Source organism: Heterocephalus glaber, unplaced genomic scaffold, assembly GCF_053883595.1.
Source record: "Heterocephalus glaber isolate CG9 unplaced genomic scaffold, H.glaber_assembly_v1.0 deba00001666, whole genome shotgun sequence".
Classification (NCBI taxonomy): domain Eukaryota; kingdom Metazoa; phylum Chordata; class Mammalia; order Rodentia; family Bathyergidae; genus Heterocephalus; species Heterocephalus glaber.
Window position 1 is genome coordinate 12,337,889 of NW_028258406.1, and position 19,710 is coordinate 12,357,598.

Below are 19,710 nucleotides of genomic sequence, written 5' to 3' on the forward strand. Positions count from 1 at the left end.
ATATGCTATTTCTACTTCTTTGTCTGAGAAATGTCTGTTCATTTCAGATGCCCATTTTTGGATTGGGTCTTTAAATTTGGGAGGTCTGATTTTTTAAAGTTCTTTATAGATTCGAGATAGCAGACCTTTGTCTGAAGGACAGCTGGTGAAAATTTTTTCCCACATTGTGGGTTGTCTCCAAATACTGTTGGTGGTTTCTCTTACTGTGCAGAAGCTGTGTAATAAGAAGAGATACCACTTGTTTGTTGTTTGTGCTAGTTCATGGGCCACTGAGGTTTTGTTCATAAAATCTTTTCCTACACCAATGTCTTCAAGAGTTCTACATAACCTCTGTTCCAGCTGGTTCAGCATTTCAGTTTTAATATTTAGATCTTTAATCCATTTTGATTTTAGTTTAGTGCATGGTGAGAGATATAGGTCTAGTTTTAGTCTTTGGCAAGTTGAAACCCAATTTCTCCAGCACCATTTATTAAAGAGGCTATCTTTCCTCAAGTGAGGGTGTTTGGCTCCTTTGTCGAAGATGAGGTGGCTGAGTGTGTCTGGAGTTGCTTCTGCATCTTCTGATTTGTTCCACTGGTCCTCAGGTCTGTTTCTTTGCCAGTACCATGCTGTTTTTATCACAGTAGCTTTCAGTCTAGTTTCAAGTTAGGGGTTGTGTTACCCCCTGCCATGTCTCTGTTGCCTAGAATTGCTTTTGCTATTCTATGTCTCTTCTTGCTCCAAATGAATTTTTGTATTGTTTTCTCAAGGTCCATGAAATATGAGGCTGGGATTTCAATTGGGATTGCATTGAATCTATATACCAATTTTGGAAGTATGGCCATTTTCACTATGTTGATTCTTTCTAACCAGTAGCAAGGCATGTCTTTCCATTTCCTGATATCTTCTTCAATCTCTCTTTGCAAGAGTGCTAATGTTTTCATAGAAGAGTTCTTTGATTTCTTTTGTTAGGTTGATTCCTAGGTATTTCAGTTTTTTGAATGCAGTGGTGAAAGGAATTATTTGCCCTATTTCTGTCTCAGTGAGTCTGTTCATGTAGAGGAAAGCTATTGATTTTTGTGTGTTGACCTTGTAGCCAGCTACTTGACTGAATTTGGTTATTAAGTCTAGAAGACTTTTGGTGGAGTTCTTAGGGTCTTCTATATAGAGTATCATGTCATCTGCAAATAAAGACAGTTTGACTTCTTCATTTCCTACCTTTATTCCTTTTATTTCTTTCTCTTGTCTAATTACTATGGCTAATGTTTCCAAGACTATATTGAATAGGAATGGTGATAGTGGACATCCTTGTCTTGTTCCTGATTTTAGTGTGAAGGATTTCAGTTTTTGACCATTTAGTATGATATTGGCTGTTGGCTTTACACAGATGGCTTTTATCAGATTGAGGTAGAGACCGTCTATTCCAGGTTTTTGTAGGGTTTTTATCATAAATACGTGTTGGATTTTGTGAAATGCTTTTTATGTATCTATTGAGATGATCATATGGTTTTTGTCCTTGGCTTTATTGATATAGTGCTTTACATTCATTGATTTTCGTATATTGAACTATGCCTGCATCCCTGGGATGAATCCCACTTGGTCAGGGTGTATGATCTTCTTGATGATCTTCTGCATTCTATTTGCCAGTATCTTGTTGAGGATTTTTGCATCTCTGTTCATTAGTGAGATTTGCCTATAGTTCTCTTTTTCGGTTGGGTCTTTCTCTGCTTTGGGGATCAAGGTGATGCTTGCTTCCAGGAATGAATTTGGGAGTATTGCTTCCCTTTCAATTTCATTGAAGAGTTTAAACAGTAATGGCAGTAGTTCCTCTCTAAATGTTTTGTAGAATTCAGCAATGAAGCCATCAGGAACTGGGCTTTTCTTAGTTGGTAAGTTTTTAATTATAGTTTCAATTTCATTGATACTGTGTTGTTTAGAATTTTTAGGTCTTCTTCATTCAACTTTGATACTTCATACATATCTAGGAATCTGTCCATTTCTTCTGTGTTTTCCATCTTATTGGTGTATGAATTCTTGAAGTAGGAGTTGATGATCCTCTGGATTTCTGTTGGGTCTGTTGTAATTTTATCCTTTTCATTCCTAATTGCATGGATTTGGGCCTTTCCTTTCTCTGATAAGGTTGGCTAAGGGTTTGTCAATTTTGCTTATTCTTTCGAAGAACCAGCTCTTTGATTCCTTGATTTTTTTTGTATTCTTCTCTTAGTCTCCATTGAATTGATTTCTGCTGCGATCTTTATAATTTCCTCCCTTGTATGAGCTTTGGGTTTGTCCTGCTCTTTTTCTAGAAACTTAAGGTTCAGCATCAGGTTGTTTAATTGGGCTTGCTCTGTTTTCCTAATATGAGTATTCACAGCTATGCATTTCCCTCCTAAGACTGCTTTCATTGTGACCCATAGATTCCGATATGTTGTATTGTCATTGTCATTTAATTGTAGGAACTGTGTGATTTCTTCTTTAATTTCCTCTGTGACCCATTGGTTATTCAGAAGTGTGTTGTTCAATTTCCATGTGTTTATGAAATTCTTGTGGTTTCTTTTGATATTGATCTCCAGTTTCATCACACTATGGTCTGATAATATACAGGGAATAACTTCAATTCCTTTGTACTTAAATATGTTCCATGAGCGAGTATGTGGTCTGTTTTGGAGAACAGCCTGTGTGCAGCTGAAATGATTGTATATTCTGATTTTTATGGGGGTAGAACAGTCTGTAAACATCTGTTAAGTTCATTTGTTCAAGAGTTTGATTGAGTTCTAGTATTTTGTTATTTTTATCTGGTTGATCTATCTATTTGTGACAGTGGGTTATTGAAATCCCCCACTACTATTCTATTAGTGCTTATATGATTTTTCATGTCCATTAGTATTTGTTTTATATAGTTGGGTGCACTAGTGTTTGGTCCATAGATATTGTTGATTGTCATCTCTTCCTCTTGGATTGTACCCTTTACAAGGATGTAGTATCCTTCCTTGTCTCTCTTAATCAGTGTTGGTTTGAAATCCACTTGATCTGCAAAGAAGATAGCTACTCCTGCTTTTTTTCAGGTTCCTGTAACATAGAGTATTGTTTTCCACCCTTTAACTTTCAGTCTGAGTTTCTTTTTGAATTAAGTGTGTTTCTTGTATGCAGCATATTGTTGGATCTTGCTTCTTGACCCATTCTGCCAGTCTATTACTTTTGATTGATGAATTGAGACCATTAACATTGATGGTTGTAACTGATATGTATTGACTTATCATTGTCATGACTTTTTCTTTTTGTTGGATTTTCCCCCTTTGTGTTTAATTTGTTGCCATGCCTGATGGATTTATTCTGTTGGGCTTCCTGGGGTTGTGATCCTTGTTGTCTTTTACTAGCATATTGTCTAAAATTGTTTGGAGTGCTGGTTTGGTTTTTATGAATTTCCTAAGGTGCTCTTTGTCGTGAAAGTATCTTATGTCTCCATGAATTCTGAAAGATAGTTTTGTGGGGTACATTAATCTGGGTTGGAAGCTATTTTCCTTTAGGGCTTGCAGTACTTCACTCCAAGCTCTTCTTGCCTTTAGGGTTTGCATTGAGACGTCTGCTGTGATTTTGATGGGCTTTCCTTTGTATGTCATTTGTTTCTTTTCTCTAACTCCTTGTAGAACTTTGTTCTCATGTTGCGTTTCTGGAATCTTAACAATTATATTCCTATGTGTAGATTTTTTTGATCAGGGCTAGTTGGAGTCATATATGCCTCGCTTATCTGTATGTGAAGTTCTTTTCCCCTGCTTGGGAAGTTTTCTGCCATCACTTCTGTGAACGTTTTTTTTAATGTCGTGTGTACTCTCTCCTCTTTCTTCATTGACTCCAGTCATTCATATGTTATTCTTCTTTGCATCATCTAGCAGCTGCTGGATTGATGTCTCATGGTCCCTTACTATTTTAAAGCAATTTTTCTTTTCCTGGTCACTTATTACAGTCTTATCTTCTATATCTGAAGTTCTGTCCTCAGATTGTGTCATTCTGCTACATGAACTTTCAGTGGAGTTTTTAATCTCCTGTAAATGTGTTTGCACATGTTTTGTGGATTCCTTTTGTTTCCTATGTTGGGATTCCATCATGTTCCTCAGCTCCTCTATTTTTTTAATGTGTGTCCTCTTTAGATTTATTAATCATGTCTTGTACTATGGGTACAATCTCTGTTGTTATGTGTGAAATTATTTCTGATTTTATTTTTTGCAGATCCTCTTTTGTTGCCAGTTCAGGGAGTCCAGGTGGTTGAATATCAGTGTTCCCTCTTGTTTCCCTTTGGGGTTGCTTTAGGTGATCTGGAAGTCTGGTTTTGAGACTTGTTTATGTGTCTTCTCAGTTCAGTGGGGTTGTGTGTGCTGCTGACGCCTGTGTGCCTCACTTCCTCTGTGCTCGGGGCAGTGGTCCGGCAGCCTGGAAAGCTCACCTCCTCTGCACTGGAGGTGGCTCTGTTCTTTGCCGCTGTGGGTGGAGGTAGGGTGTCCTGGAAAGCTCACCCTCTTGGTGCTAGGGGCAGATCTCCTCAGCACTGAGGGCGGTGGTATGGTGGCCTGGAAAGTTCACCTCCTTGGCACTGGGAGCCTTGACTTACCTTTTTTGATGTCCCTATTTATTATAGTAAAGTTCAGCCACTCTTAATGTAATTATTTCTTGGCAAGTGTTACAAGTCTGTGTTTATTTGCTCTCAACAGTTTGGCAGCCCATATCTCTCCAGCTGCTTCTATGTCTATCCAAGCTCGCTTTCACTGATGAGGCCTTTCTTCGTCAATAGGCAACAGAATACTTTCTTGGTGTCTCCAGCATCCCATGTTAGCATATTTTCTCTTTTGTATTAAGAAAAGGAAACTTGAAAGACTTCTATAGGGATTTCTGTTCCAATTTAGATTATGCTTATCTGAAAGTATCCGTTTGAAGAAAGTAAAGAAATTTGTCATTTGAGATAATTTCCATTTCTTATTGAGTATTTGTATGTGTCAGAGTGAGTTGTATTGCCCAAAGTTTTGTAGTATAAGGAAGTAGGCTCCTAGAGGTTAACGTTTGTCTGGATGCCTGGAAGTTAACACTTTTCTGAGTTAGTAACCATAATTAATCGGAATAAAGATTGCAGGGTAATTTAAAACTCTGGCTTCTCAATCAGAAAGAGATCAAAAGTGTATCCAGTGTTGATTGATATTTTAACTCTATTTTCCTCCCTCTTACCAAGTTATTATTTATATTGCTACCCTCTAACTATTGTGTGTTTTCAGCCATAGTACTTACTTAATTGTTTACTATTCAGTCTTCAGGTGGAAAAAAACTCTATGATGATAAAGACATAAAATATAAATGTTTAAAATAACACCATTTTCAGATTGTAAAAGTAGTACATACTCTTTGTAAAAAAATGAGAAGTATCAAAAGTATAAAAATGAAAATATCATTGATATTGTGAATTAGGAAATAAAAGTACAAATGAGAAAAATAAGATCACATATACAGTGGTACCTTGGTACTTGTTGTTAATTGGTTCCCGGAGGTATGGTGAGGGCCAAAAATGATAAGTATCCTACAAAGTTTTTTGCAGGAAAGATCAGCAAGTTTCATGGCAGTTGACACCAAGTTCTAACTTGTGTGTCTAGTACCAAACAAATGATGAGTAGCAGGACAAAATTATGTTGAGTTCCAGAGCAGTTGTATTTCAAGGTGTGACTGTAATTTCATTAGTTAGAGTTAATCACTTGCCTTCCAGTATTATTTCTATGCAGATGTTTTTAAAAATAAAGTTGAAATTGGGTGCATACTGGATGTTTTTTGTAACTTGTCCTTTTTATTTAATAATCCTCATGTTGTTAGATATTCCTTAGAAATTTAATTTCTATAAACTTCTGTGAGTAAACTCTATGAGGATGTTAAAGGAAATAAATGGTAGCATCATAGATAGTGAGAAAGTAGCCTTGGGGGTCTACCCAGAGGAGGTGGCATTTGAGTTGACTTGAAAAATGAATAAGGACGTGCAGACATCCATAGAGGCAAGATCGAGATTGAGGGGCTCAAATTTGAGATGCTTAGGGCAAAATGTTCAGGGTATTTTCTAGAACTGGAAAGGGCCTGTGTGTTTGAATGACAGTGAGGGACAGCTGAAGGCATCCGCTAACCCTGGGTAGAAATTTCCCCTGGGAAACATGGAGGTGTTTGCATAGGGTAGTGGCATGACAGTGAGATCAGTTGGAAGAAGGTTGTAACAGTGCAAATGAGAAGCAGAGATGGGAGACGTGGAGAGAAGTGGATGTATTTGAAATCTATTTTAGAGTTAGAATTGATTAAACTATGTAGCGAGGAAGATGTGAATGAGGCTCAAAACTAGACCCAAAGCTTTGTGAAAAACTTTTTAATCTTTGAAAATTTTGTCTTGCCCAAGGCAGTCAGCATTTTAATACCTTACTGTGCTTTTTTTTCTATTTCTCAGCTCTGTGAACAATCTGAGACAATACTTAAGAAATCAAATTAATGGAGTTTTATTTCTTTATTATTCAGGTCACATTTCTGGGCTTTAATGAAGAAACAGATGCTGCTCATATACAGGTATAGTCAATTTATCGAATTGGAAAGGGCTGTAAGAGATTATTTGGAACAAATTTTTAAAAATTAATTTTATTGGTACATTTTTAATATACATAATGATCACATTCATCTTGGGGAATTTGTACCTGTACATAATATATCTTGATTCTTTTTTTCTGTATTCCATGGATCATATAGAATGTGATATTTGTTTCATTATTTTGATGGTTTTCTTAATTTGACTTCAATAGTAAAAGTTCTTAGATTTTAGTTGGCGTAGAGTTAAATATCAAAGATAAAATTTATAAAAAGTCACAATTAACCAGTGTAAAAATTTTAGCCTATTTGATTTAGGCATTTATAGAGGGACTGTATTTGAGATTAGAATCAACAAAGGAAGGCTTCCAAGCTACATCAAGTGTGGTTGAACTATCCTTTAGATACTACTTGTATCCTCCTGCTGCTGCTTGAAAATTTACTACATATTTTTTTTTGTGGTAGTAAAACATCTCCTAATAGAAGGAGACAAAACATTATTCTATTCTTTGTGAATACTGCACATCAGGTGGCTATGAATGAAAACACTATTATATGTCTTGAGTACCTTAGCTGGAAGAGCTCAGAGACGGAATCAAGAGGACATACTCCTGAGATTGTATGGCTAAAAAGGGAAATGTTTCACAGTGTTTCTCTGATACTCTTTTTTTTAACCCTTACTCATAAAACCATGTTTATTTTACAAAGCATTTGACTCTCAAAGGGTCAAGGACTTCAATAATTCTTTATCCGGATAAAATATTTATGTAAAAGGAGGCAACATGAAAAAACAAAAGCTAACTTCCTTTCCTTTAATCTCCATAAAATTTTCAGTTGAAGACAGTAACAGTACATTGAAAAGGAAAGGCAGAAAAATGGGCCTATATTTTGCAAAATTAAAAATTAAGCTCTGAGGAAGTACATTCAATAGCTGAGAATGAAGGCTGTGAGCAAAATTCCACAGTTAAACCTGAGGACCATAGGTTGACATTTGCTAAAAATGATTAAATGCATAAATGTCATGCATATGTGAGGTAGTATGTTAAAATGTATTATATAGCTTGATAGGAATACATTTGTAAGTCTACAAGGCAAGCAGTATTAAATAATTTGTAGTACTTAAAATTTTTGAATTAAAAAGATAATAGATTGCATATGTGTACTATTATGAGTCAGTTTATTAGTCAGCAGACCTTAATGATTTTTGAGACTACATTGTAGGAACCTTAGCAAAAGTGTAATTTTATAGTGTTATTTGTTATTATTTTAAATTAGGATTTAGCAGCAGTGTCTTTGGAACTTCCAGATCTTCTGAATTCACTCCACTTCTGTAGTCTAAATGAAAATGAAATTATTTGTATGAAGGGTATAAATAAATCATCAGATATCAACAGTGGTCCTCTAAATCAGGTAATAAATTTTTTGGGCCAACTTTTACTACATTTAATCAAGAGTATTGAACTGAAATGTTTCGATTTTCTTTTCTTAATGCTATCTTAAGTAAATAGGACTCAAGAAGTCTAACTCATACAGTGTTGACATACCTGACAGCATTTTAGTCATGGCTTATTAATGTTTTCTCTATGGAGTTTTTTTCTTTATGAAGTTTTATAAGTCATATGCAAGTACGTACTAATTTTTAATGAAAATTTATTATTTCTAGATTTCTTTAATTTTCTACCTTTATATAAGTCATAGAGACTTTTCTGCTTTTATGGTCAAGTCCAAATTTACCTAAATATTGTGTTATATTTGGTAGAGCATGCACTTCACCTCATTTTCTGGTTAAAATTTTTCTAGGTATAGTGGACATGCAATGATGTGTTTTAAATCTATAAATGAAAATATCACCATTTCAAATAGGTGGTTAATTTCATAGTTAGCGTCTAACATAACTAAGAGTGATTTGTTGATAATACATCAAAGAAAAATTCCTTGCTTTTTATTTTATTTAATCATGGTGCTGGGAATTGAACCCAAGGCTTTGTACATGATAGGCAAGTACTGTGTTTTAGGAGATAAAACATTTACAAATGAAACTTGTAGCTTTAAAATGTGTATTTCTTATTCGTGTAAAATGCCACTGTGTTCTTTACAAAGTCTGTTGATAAAAAAATAGAACTACTTGCTTCATTTCTTTATATTTTCATTCATACTTATTTTGCTTTATTTGCTAGGATGTAAAGGTGACTAGCTATTTGGTTTCTACTTTTTAAGATAAATCATTTGTCAATATTTGTGTTTTTAAAGATAGTATTGGGGGAAAATTTGATGACTTGTATTAAAACTGAACATTATTGTGAACATTATTGTAAATTTTAGTGAAAGGTAAATTTAAGTCAAAAGGAGACAGTTTTCTTATTGTGGTAGGAGGAAACATGGCATCACCCTGGAAGCCACAGGAAAATGGCATAAAAAATAAAGTAGAACCTGGTTGCTGTTCTCAAGCCCTTTATAATGTAGTTGATGAGATAGGTGAATGATTAAATAAGGCAAATCACAACACTTTACAATTATACAAGAAAACATAATTGCTCAAGAAAATGAATAGATAGTAGGTTCTATAACATTGAAGGAGATAAAGTAGAAGTTGAAGAGATAGTAAGAGGAACATGGGAGAAAAAGGGACTGGGAATTGAGAAATGTAAAGGAGGAAGAATAAAACATTGCAAAACTATAGAGCCTTTCAAGATGTGTGCATTTTGTGTTTTTTCCTCTGAGATTGTTTTATTTCAAGGCCTCTCCAGATAATATGTTTCATATTTGAAATTAAAATTGTTTTTATCTTCTTTCTTCTTTCCCAAGAGTCATCATTCTGGAATGCTTTGTGTCATGAGAGTGTCACCTATATTACCAAGACTCAGAATTGATTTTATCTTTAGTCTCCTAAGTAAATATGCTACTGGTATAAGATATACCCTGGACACGTACTTGCATCAGAACCGCCAGCTTGAGACCACTCATGAAGATGATGATGACACTAACCAGTCTGTGTCTTCCATAGAGGATGACTTTGTCACTGCTTTTGAGCAGTTGGAGGAAGAAGAGGCTTCAAAGCCATATAATGATGGTTTGTTTTTGTTTCTTTACTAGATTTTTCCCCTAGAGATCCTCATATTTCTGGAAAGATCACTTTTGAAAGTTACAGGACACACTTGTTCCATTGAAATTTATGTTGAAATTTTATCAAGTTTAAACATTTTAACCTATTTATGGTTGCAGAGGAGTTTCCCTGTGATATTCAGCTTCATCGTTACCTTGTTTTTAGTTTTGCTACTTCTGTTATTCAGGTTGTACTGTTCAAGCTCTGTTTACCCTATCACCTGGTGTTCAGAACCTGTCTGGGTTCAAATTTCAGAAAAATTAGCTGCCAGAGTCACCATAGTAGTATTTTTAACATCCATGACAACAAGCTAAGGATGCCATACTCTAGATGTCCCTAGACATTGGGTAAAACGATATTATTATTATTTTAGTAAAAGGTATTTGTTTTTAAATGTTACTTGGGATGAATCTCTTCACATAGTATAGAAGATATATTATAAATAAAGATTTGACACTTAATGTCTGTTCATTCTGTTGATTTAAATTTTTAGAAGTTCTGTTCTGGAAAAATTTAACCATTTTATTCTTTTCCTGTAGGAATAAACATTACTACACCACGGAGCCAGTGTGATATGGCTTCTCAGACTATGTGTGGTCACCATACGGAAACCCATGATTTAAAGATTCTAGTCAGCTCTAGACAGCAGAAGTCGTTGGCTAAACCCTCATCTCCCTTAATAAAAGTTCTGGGACATAAAGAACCACATTCTGTAAAAAATTCAGTCACAACTTCAGTTTCAGAGTCTTGGATCCAAAGGAGTTTCTATAGGTCATCTAATGCTTCAGATAAAATCAGTGATGCACAGAAAACATTTTTTTCTTCTTCTCCTGCCTATTCTTCAGAATCAGAATGCTCAAGTCCAAGTCCTGTTATTTTCTTGGATGAAGAAGGATATCAGAAAAGTTTAAAAGCAAAACTTGAGCTGCCTAAAATTCCTGTGATGAAAGATGATATAGAGGATTCAGACTCAGAAGTAAGTGAATTTTTTGATAGTTTTGATCAGTTTGATGAACTAGAACAATCCTCAGAGCCTTCCTGTCTATTTATAAATGACCCTGTTGAAGGGAAGTCATTGCGAAAGAAAGGACTCAAACATGAAAAATCTTGTATGAATCCTCAGAAATTCAAGTCTGATTGCCCAGCTCTTCCAGCTAATGTTAAAAAGCCAACTCCTCGTAAGCCAGAATCTCCGTATAGCAACCTGTGTGATGCTCCAGATTCTCCCCGTCCAGTAAAGGCGTCAGGGGACGACAGTGGTTTGTTTAGCCCTATTCGATCCTCTGCTTTTAGTCCTCTTGGAAGCTGTACTCCTGCTGAATGCTTTTGCCATACAGATAATGGTGGAAATCAGACCCATGATTCCGTTTATTACACCTATGAAGATTATGCAAATAGCATTTCATGTAAAGTACTAGAGTCAGTTCTTCATAACCAACATACTAATGAAATGTCAAGCTTTAATAGTATTAAAAGAGGAGAAAATAAAACTGTTGCTTTTAAGCATGGAAACCTTGATCAAAAAAGTAACTATAAAAATAAATCTTTAATGATTAAAGATAGCATTCAGAAATTTGCCGCAGATCTTGTAGAAAAAAGTTTTGGCAGTGCATTTAAAGACTTACAGAAAGGAGTCTCTTCATGCACCAATGCATTGTGCCACTTAGCCATCAAATTGACATCATCTGTTTTTCAGATGGCATTTAATGAACTGAGAAGGCAGCATGCATTTTCACTGAAACAACGTGCCATTAGTGGCCTGGCTAATTTTTTGGTGAGTGAAGCCTTTTCACATGCCTTAAAAGATTTACAGTATGTAAAGAAGCAGATATTTACAAACACAGTCACTAGGTTTGCTGCAGATCTTGCCGAAGAGCTTGTTTTTGAAGGCATCATGGAAGTATGTCAGTTTTCATATCCTTCAACACCTGCATCTCCGCAGTGTCAGTCATTTGATTTTGAAGACAAAGTAGTGAAGTCATATGCAGAAGATTTGTCTGAGTCTGTAATACAGGAAGCATTCATTGAGCTATCTCAAGTTGATGTGCCCTTCACAACAAAGGCAGCAGTTAGTGTTTCTACAGATAATATTAAATATGTGAATGCAGAAAGTGTAGTGCCATTTACACAGACCTTCACATTTTCCCCTTTTAACAATCAAGCAATTATGGTGACGAAACCAGTGCAGGAATACAAAAAGGAGTACACTGTGCAGCAGGCCTTGCTTTGTACTTCAGGAATTGTCACTTCTATTCCAGTGCCCTTGGCAGGAAGTGCCCTTCTCCCATATCATATTTCCTCTACTCTATGTCAGACAAATTCTCATCTGTCACTTGATGACAGTAATTCAAATGGTGATTTTACCCAAGAACATGTTATGGGAAAAAACAAAGAAGAGGAAGTAGCTTGTCTCAGAAACATTTGTTTACCTTCAGAACACAATCTGGTAAGGCAGAATGATTGTAAACCAACTAGTAATGATATTGAAATTCAAAGTTCTTCAAAATTAACAAGTGATCCTGTGATTATTAGCAACTTTTCTGCAGCAGTGGTGCATACAATAGTAAATGAAACTTTAGAGTCAATGACACCATTCAGTGTTACAAAAACAGCTGATGAAAATACAGATTATTTAACTAAAACAATAAAAGGACACACCTCTCCTTTCTCTCATCAAGCAGCACCACAACAGGGGGAAAGTAGCAATAAGGACATGTTTGCTGAACTGTTATCTAAATCTGTTATTAAAGATTCCATAGATACAAGCAAATCAATGATCTCAACTACAGATACAAATACTGTACCTAAGGAAGACTTGCCTGTTGCTGGAGAGGAATCACAGTTGACTTCAGAAAAGGTCCCTAAATTTCTTGATGCCCAAGATCACTTACCTTGCTGTTCACTTTCCATGAGAAAGGATTGTGTTCCTGAATGTAAAGATTCGATGGTTCATGGAATTTCTTTAGAGACACTACCATCTTGTCCAATGATGGCAAGTCAGAAACCTGATCTGAAGGAACTGGCTAAGGATAAACCAGTGAAAAAGCATCATTTGAATGATACAGCACTTGAGCCCTTGTCTTTTGGACAGGAGAGCCCTTTCCGTCACTCACATACTTTCTCATCTACAGTGCTTACCTGTGTAGATGGTTTGCATGTGGAGGATAAACAGAAAATCAGAGACAGAAATATAATACCTGATACTCCTCCGTCAACTCCTCTTGTTCCATCCCAGGCTAGTTCTGAATGGGATATCAAGAAGTTAACAAAAAAGCTCAAAGGGGAATTAGCCAAAGAATTTGCACCTGCTACACCACCTTCTACACCTCACAACTCATCTATTGGTAGTTTGTCTGAAAGTGAACACACTACTATAGAAAAAGAAGAGTTCATGTTGAAACTCATGCGGTCTCTTTCAGAAGAAGTTGAAAGTAGTGAAGGTGAAGAACATCCGGAAATGAATGTGAAGTCAGAGCACTCAGGGAAGAAACTGCAGTTTGCAGAAGCATTAGCTACACATATAATTTCTTTTGCAACTGAAATGGCAGCTTCTCATTTAGATCATAAAATAACCCAAGAACCTGAGGTTCAAAAACCTTACTTCAGTGTGCAAAGTCAGGGAAGAGTATTGCCTAGTTTTTTAAGTCATTCTGATGAAAATTTTCAGACATGCATTTTTGCAGGTGATATGGCTGCAGAAATCATTACAGAAGCTGAGAAAATAGCAAAAGCTAGAAGTTCTGTACTTCACAGACAAAAGAATCTTTGTTTCATTGATGGGGACCAAGATTATAGATCAGAAGAGAAGTTGGATATGGAGGTTGTAGCATACCCAAGAGAAGTGGATCCATTTATTCTTTCATTACCACCAAGTTCTTCTGTGTCAGGTCTGACATACAAGTATCCCAGCTGTGAAAGTGTGACAGATGAATATGCAGGTCATGTTATTCAAATATTAAAACAGGAAGGTGGTAACAGTGAGTTAATACTGGATCAGTATGCCAGTAGACTTGCTTATCGGTCTGTTAAGTCAGGTTTACAAGAAGCAGCTAAGACAGCCAAAATGAAGTGCAACTCAAAAATGTTCCCTGTGCAAAGTGCACAAGTGAAAATAAATAGTGAACTGTTCATGTTCTCGCACAAAGGACACCACCGAGAAGTAGGTAAAAGTAAAAGAAAAAGAAATGGAGGTCACCTTTGTCAGAATCAAATGTGTGAAAGGACAAGAGATACATGTAGAAATGAGGACTCTCACCTGTATAGTTTTTCAGCCTCTCTTGCTCACTGCATAACAAGAGATGTTAAAAAAGAGCTGACGGCACCTAAAGTTGACTTGCTAAAATCCTTAACAGATTCCTGCCTTTTTGAAAAATCTGGATATGTTGAAGATACTGAATGTCTTACAGAACCAGAATTTTCTAAGCCTCCTCAGCCTTCCTCACAAAATCAAGGATTTCACCACAGTACAGGCAGCTTAAATGGACAGGCTTGTGGAGAGAATATTGTTCAAGCTCTAGAACAGTATGCTAAAAAAGTAGTGGATGATACTTTAGAGTTAGGTCTAGGATCCAAAGTTTTCCAAGCATCTGAGACCACAAAATCAGTAGATAGGATCACTTATGCAGAAAAGTTGTCACCTCTTATAAGTCAGAATTGCAGATACTGTGACCTTAATGAACTCCATGATTGTACTAGAAATTCATCTCCACACTTTTTCAGACAGGATTCACGTGTTAGTAGTAAGCTAGTTACAAATTCAAAGTTTAACAACTATCAGAAATCTAGAATTTTTCATCTTGATGTCCCTCAAATTCATGTAAATCTTGACAAAAAATCATTACTTGCTGAGAAGATAGTTGCTGAAGCTATTGAAAGAGCAGAGAGAGAGCTGAGCAATACCAGTTTGGCAGCTGATAGTGGAATTGGACAAGATGGCATTAGTTTTGCTGAAAGCCTAACCACAGAAATAATGACATCAGCCATGACGAATGTTGGACATACTGTCAGCAGGTTAGTTTCAAAAAATTTTTTTTGGGGGGGGTGTCATGATAAAATGAAAACTTGCTCATATAAGTCTTAAGTCCTGTTCACAAATGTATGATTTTTTTTAACACTTAACATTTTCCTACTGCATTTGTCCATGATTTCATATCCTACATGTGATTTTCATATGTTTTGTCTCCCAATATCTTTTGAGGAAAGGAATTGTGTATTTTTAGGACCATTAGATGAAGATTATAGAAGATAATCATCTTGTCCAAGTTCACAGAGTTATAAAGTAGGTAAAGTTGAATTACAGAAAGAGCTATGGATATTTTTATTAAATACTGGGGATTGAACCCAGGGCCTTTGCACTAAGCTACATTCTCCAGCCCTTGTCTAATTTTTTATTTTGAGACAGGGTCTCACTAAGATGCCCTAACTAGGCTTAATTTATGATCCTCTTACCTCAGCCTCCCAGAGTGCTAGAATTACCAGCATGCATCACCATGCCTGGCTAACAGCTGGAGAATTTTTTTTTTTTTTGTATTGGGGGTCAAACTCAGAACCTCATGCCTGCCAGGCAGATCCTGTGCTGCTGAGCTACATCCCTGGCCCCAGCTGGAGAATTTTATACAGCAATATAGGCTATTATTAATTTACCTAAGATTATAAATTTTTAAAATTTTCTTTTTCCTGTTTACAAAGGTAAGTTTTCTTACATAGAGCTTGGTATAATCATGTTGCTCTGAGGAAGAAAACAAATATTCTCCTGTACTTTCATCAGTGCCACCACCTCTCTTTGTCCCACAGGGTCTTGTTCTTCAGTTCCTGTTTCTTTTGCACTGTGAGTCTGATAGCTTAGTTAATATTTTCATTTTTAATCTTTTTTCTATCTGAGAAAATATCAGGGCCAATCCATGTTATTAGTCTAGGATTGTATCTATAAGTCCCAATGGAAAGAGAAAATGCTTTGAGTTGAGGTGGATCTTAATTGAATCACATGATGTCTCAGATTTTTGAGTACTCAGCTGCAGTCAAGACTATGACAAAGCCTGCCACTTTTTAAAAAAAGTCAGTCTTAAATAGAGAGATGTCATTTGTCCAGATTTCTTGAATTCAGTTGTTACTTAGAATCCTCTTAGGGTGAGAGGTGCTCTGTGTTTGACTTAATCAGGAGGCTGCTCTTCCTCTAGGTCAGAGGCTGAAAGCTATGATCTGTGGGCTCATTTATGGCATACCCATTGTTTTTTTTTTGGTACCGGGGATCGAACACAGGACTTTGTGCTTGCAAGGCAGGTGTGGTGCCACTGAGCTAAATCCCCGGCCCAACCCCTTGATTTTATATGGCCTGCAAGCTCAGAATATTTTTTATACTTTTTTAATGGTTGAAGAATCAAATTACATTTGTCACATATGAAATTCAAACTTCTATCTTCATAAAATTTATTGGAATACAACCAATGCTCATTCATTTACATATTTTGTGTGGCTGTTTTTGTGCTATGATGACAGAGGTGAATAGTTGGAACAGAGAGTACATATTGCTGGCAACACCTTAGTATTTACTATCTGACCCTTTATAAAGAAAGTTTATGAATATCTATCTTAGACCCACGATTTATTTTTTTGTTCACAACTACTTATGTTGTAGTGTGTGACTAATAACTATTAAAAATGAATAAGTGGTAGTAAGCTAGACCCTTTTTTAAAAAAAAAAAATTGAATTAACTTTCTTCATACAGTAACCTCAGGCTATTTTACCTCCAACCCCATTCCGAACATCATGGGAGGAAAACTCTGAAATTTGTAAGACATCATTTCCAGGACCTAGCAAATACAGCCAATACCTTTGCTGTTTATTCCTCAGTATGTTCACTTTTCCTTCTTAGAGCCTCTGGGTAGTAGTTACCCTTAGAGATCTTGTGGTAAGCCAGCTTTTTTCCAGGCTGGTATTTACAAAGAATACTGCCTTATAGTTCTTTTCTTGTTTCTTTCCCTTCTTTTTTTCCCCACAGTGCTAGGGATAGAACTCAGGCCTTGAGTGCTATGCAAGCACTCTACCACTTAGCTACATTCCCGGCCCTTATTTTATTTTGAGATAGGGTCTCATTAAGTTGCCTAGGCTGGTCTCAAACTCATAATCCTCAGCCTCCTGAGGTACTGAATTACAGGCATATGCCACCACACTTGGCTTCTTCTCTTTTCTTAATAATTGTGTTAGTGTTGTAAATGCTTGTGTTAGTCAGCTTTCCTATTGCTAGATGCAGCATGCACAATTTAAAGGAAGACAGGTTTAATTGGACTCTCAATCTCAGAAAACTCAGTGCAAGGTCATCTAACTCTAAGATAGAGACATCATTGTGGAAGACCACGGTGGAGCAGAATTGCTCATTTCATGGCGACCAGGAAGCAGAGCAGAGGGGTAGTGCCTGAGAGGAAGGAGTCAGGTTCCATATTTAGTACTCAAAGCCATGCCTCCATTGTTTACCAAGATACCCAAAAGTGTACTTTACTAATCTGCTAGGTGTTTTTTAATCCAGTGAAGTTGACATATAAAGAGTTGATTGGCCGGGGATTTAGCTCAGTGGTTCTGCCACCTGCCTCACAAGTGTAAGGTCCCAACCCAAGTTTGATCCCTGGTACCAAAAAAAAAAAGAGTTGACTTTGGTATGTATAGTTTACTGTTTTACATTTTCTATTTCTGAAGTGAAAATGGATTATTCTCTAAGTTATTTGGATTATTTCACTAATGTCCCTTTTCTCATAGATGTTTGGTTCATGAAACTAACCATAAATGCATCACAAAGTTGTAATACTCATCAGAGTTGTAACTGAATGTCAAATGGAAAACTATATATATATATATATATATTTTTTTTTTTTTTTTTTTTGGACTGGGGATCAAACTCAGGACCCTGCGCTTGCAAGGCAGGTGCGGTGCCGCTGAGCTAAATCCCTGGCCTGATAGTTTTTTTTAGAAGAACACAACATCTAGTCCAGTGATGGCAAACCTTTTAGAGATGACTGCCCAAACTGCAACCCAGAACCCACTTATTTATTCTAAAGTGCCAACACTGCAATTAAACCTGAAAACTGGGGTTTTAGTTTTAAAAAAACAATTCATGCATTAACATCTTTTATCTTAAAAACAACATGCATGCCATAGGTTTACCACCACAGATCTAGACTATATTCTAAGCTGTTCTTTCCAAAATCAACTAGAGGTCATTAAAAACTTGTCTGGACCTCATCCCGTTGGTCATTTTCTTTATAATGTGGCACATGAGGAAAAGTGTTCAAAAAGGACAAAGTGTTGTTCAGCACTATACATTACGTGCCCACCCTCAGACTGCCTTATATAGTTCATGTTGGTATACCTTAAGTACAAAATGAGAAGTGCCTGTAAAAGAAAGACAGTTTCAGGGGCTATTCTAGGCACTGGGAACATAGATGAAAAGAAAACAAGCAAAAATCTATGTTCTCTTGGAGCTTATGTTAAAGTGGAATAAGACAAGACACTAGCTAAATAAAATGAATCGTATGTTGCTTAAGGGTAAGGGCTCAGGGGAAAAATAAAACAAGTAAAGGATTTAGAGAATGCTAGTGACGGTGGAGTATGACCAGTTTGTGGGTTTGAATAGGTAGCAGTGTAGGCAATACTGGCAAAGTCATGTTTAAGCCAAAAGCCATAGATGGACGTATAGGAATCAGAGAGATGCAGACTCCAGGCGAAGGGATTGTGCATATCTGTCAAACAGAGAGAATTATACTGCTGAAGGGGAGCCAGCCAGGGAAAATGTTAGGTGATAAAGTAGACATTATGAATCGGGACCAGAAAGTGTGTTTTAAGAAATTGGGTTGTAATTCTAATTGGTGAGAAGCCATTGGAAGGTTTTGGTCAGAAGGCTTACATTTTAAAAACATTAAACTATTGTGTTGAAAATAATATGTAAAAAGAATTTACAGTAGTTGAGCAATGAATGCACTTTTCTGTGATAAAGGAATAAAAATATAATATCTCGTCATTAGAAAAAGAGTGAAAGGGTTATGATCCATGCTCAGACTCCTGAAGAGATTTGGCTAGTTTGAATATAGGCCTGACTGACACTGCTAGAATTCCTGAACTACTTTTTTGTTGTTTTTGTTCTTAAAGCCAGAAAGAGCTCCTTTACTACAAATAAAAGTGTTGTTTTACAAAGCAGATGATAAACTTTGGAACAGTAGTTACATATAGTGTCTCAGTTGAAAGTATGAACTGTTTTAAATAGAATTTAATAAATGATGCAGTAGGGATTGGCCTATAGTAGACTATTAGGTACCTCAGTGAGCTTTGAAATTAATATGGTCTCCTATAAAGACTGATTATTAGCAGATACAATAAAGTGTTTCAGAGACCACTGATCTAACTCTGAATAGAATTTTTGTTTTATCATCTTTATCATTAACTCAGTAGTCAAATAACTCAGAATCTATGATGGTTCCAGTGTGATTTATTGGTTTTTTTTTTTTTTTTTCCTTTTCTTAGTTCAAAAGAAATAGAAGATGCCCAGTCAACTGAGTCACTTGGTAGCCAGCAGATGAATCTCAGTATTGGTGAAGACAGCATTGGTAGCTGGTCCAATTTAAGTTTTGAGGATGAACACCAAGATGAAAGCAGCAGTTTTCATCATCTAAGTGAAAGGTAACTACAGTTGTGTGTATAATTGTGTAGTTCACGTCTTCAGACCTCAGAAGTAAGCTATAAATTTACACTGCGTATTAATTAAAAATCCTAAATTTGGAAATCAAAGTGTATTTTATTCACAATGCTGCATTTTTAATGATTTTGGATAGTTATTTAATACAGTAGTTAGCTGAGCTAATTTTCTTTGGGTGTACCAATAATCAATTTGGGAAATATTATAGATTTTTGGGTTTTTTATCTTTGAAGCCTTTCCTAAACTTTTCAGTTTTTTTTTTTTAAGAAACTTTACAGAGGGTTTTTGTTGTTGTTTTCATTAGAGGATAGGAAAAAGGACAGGTATCTATAATAGGCATCAAAATACCCATATGTT

General features: G+C 36.0%; 1 protein-coding gene across 6 annotated transcripts in view; it reads left to right on the forward strand.

Annotated features, from left to right (window-relative positions):
• The window catches only part of Akap11 (A-kinase anchoring protein 11), a 51,521-nt gene that overhangs the window by 17,697 nt on the left and 14,114 nt on the right, over window positions 1-19,710 (forward strand). For all 6 annotated transcript variants that reach the window (XM_013072057.3, XM_004844250.4, XM_004844251.4 and 3 more), the window contains 5 exons: window positions 6,508-6,555; window positions 7,846-7,980; window positions 9,376-9,640; window positions 10,213-14,683; window positions 19,182-19,337. In XM_013072057.3, coding sequence (XP_012927511.1) covers window positions 6,508-6,555; window positions 7,846-7,980; window positions 9,376-9,640; window positions 10,213-14,683; window positions 19,182-19,337 — 5,075 coding nt within the window. The remainder of the gene's footprint in view (window positions 1-6,507; window positions 6,556-7,845; window positions 7,981-9,375; window positions 9,641-10,212; window positions 14,684-19,181; window positions 19,338-19,710) is intronic.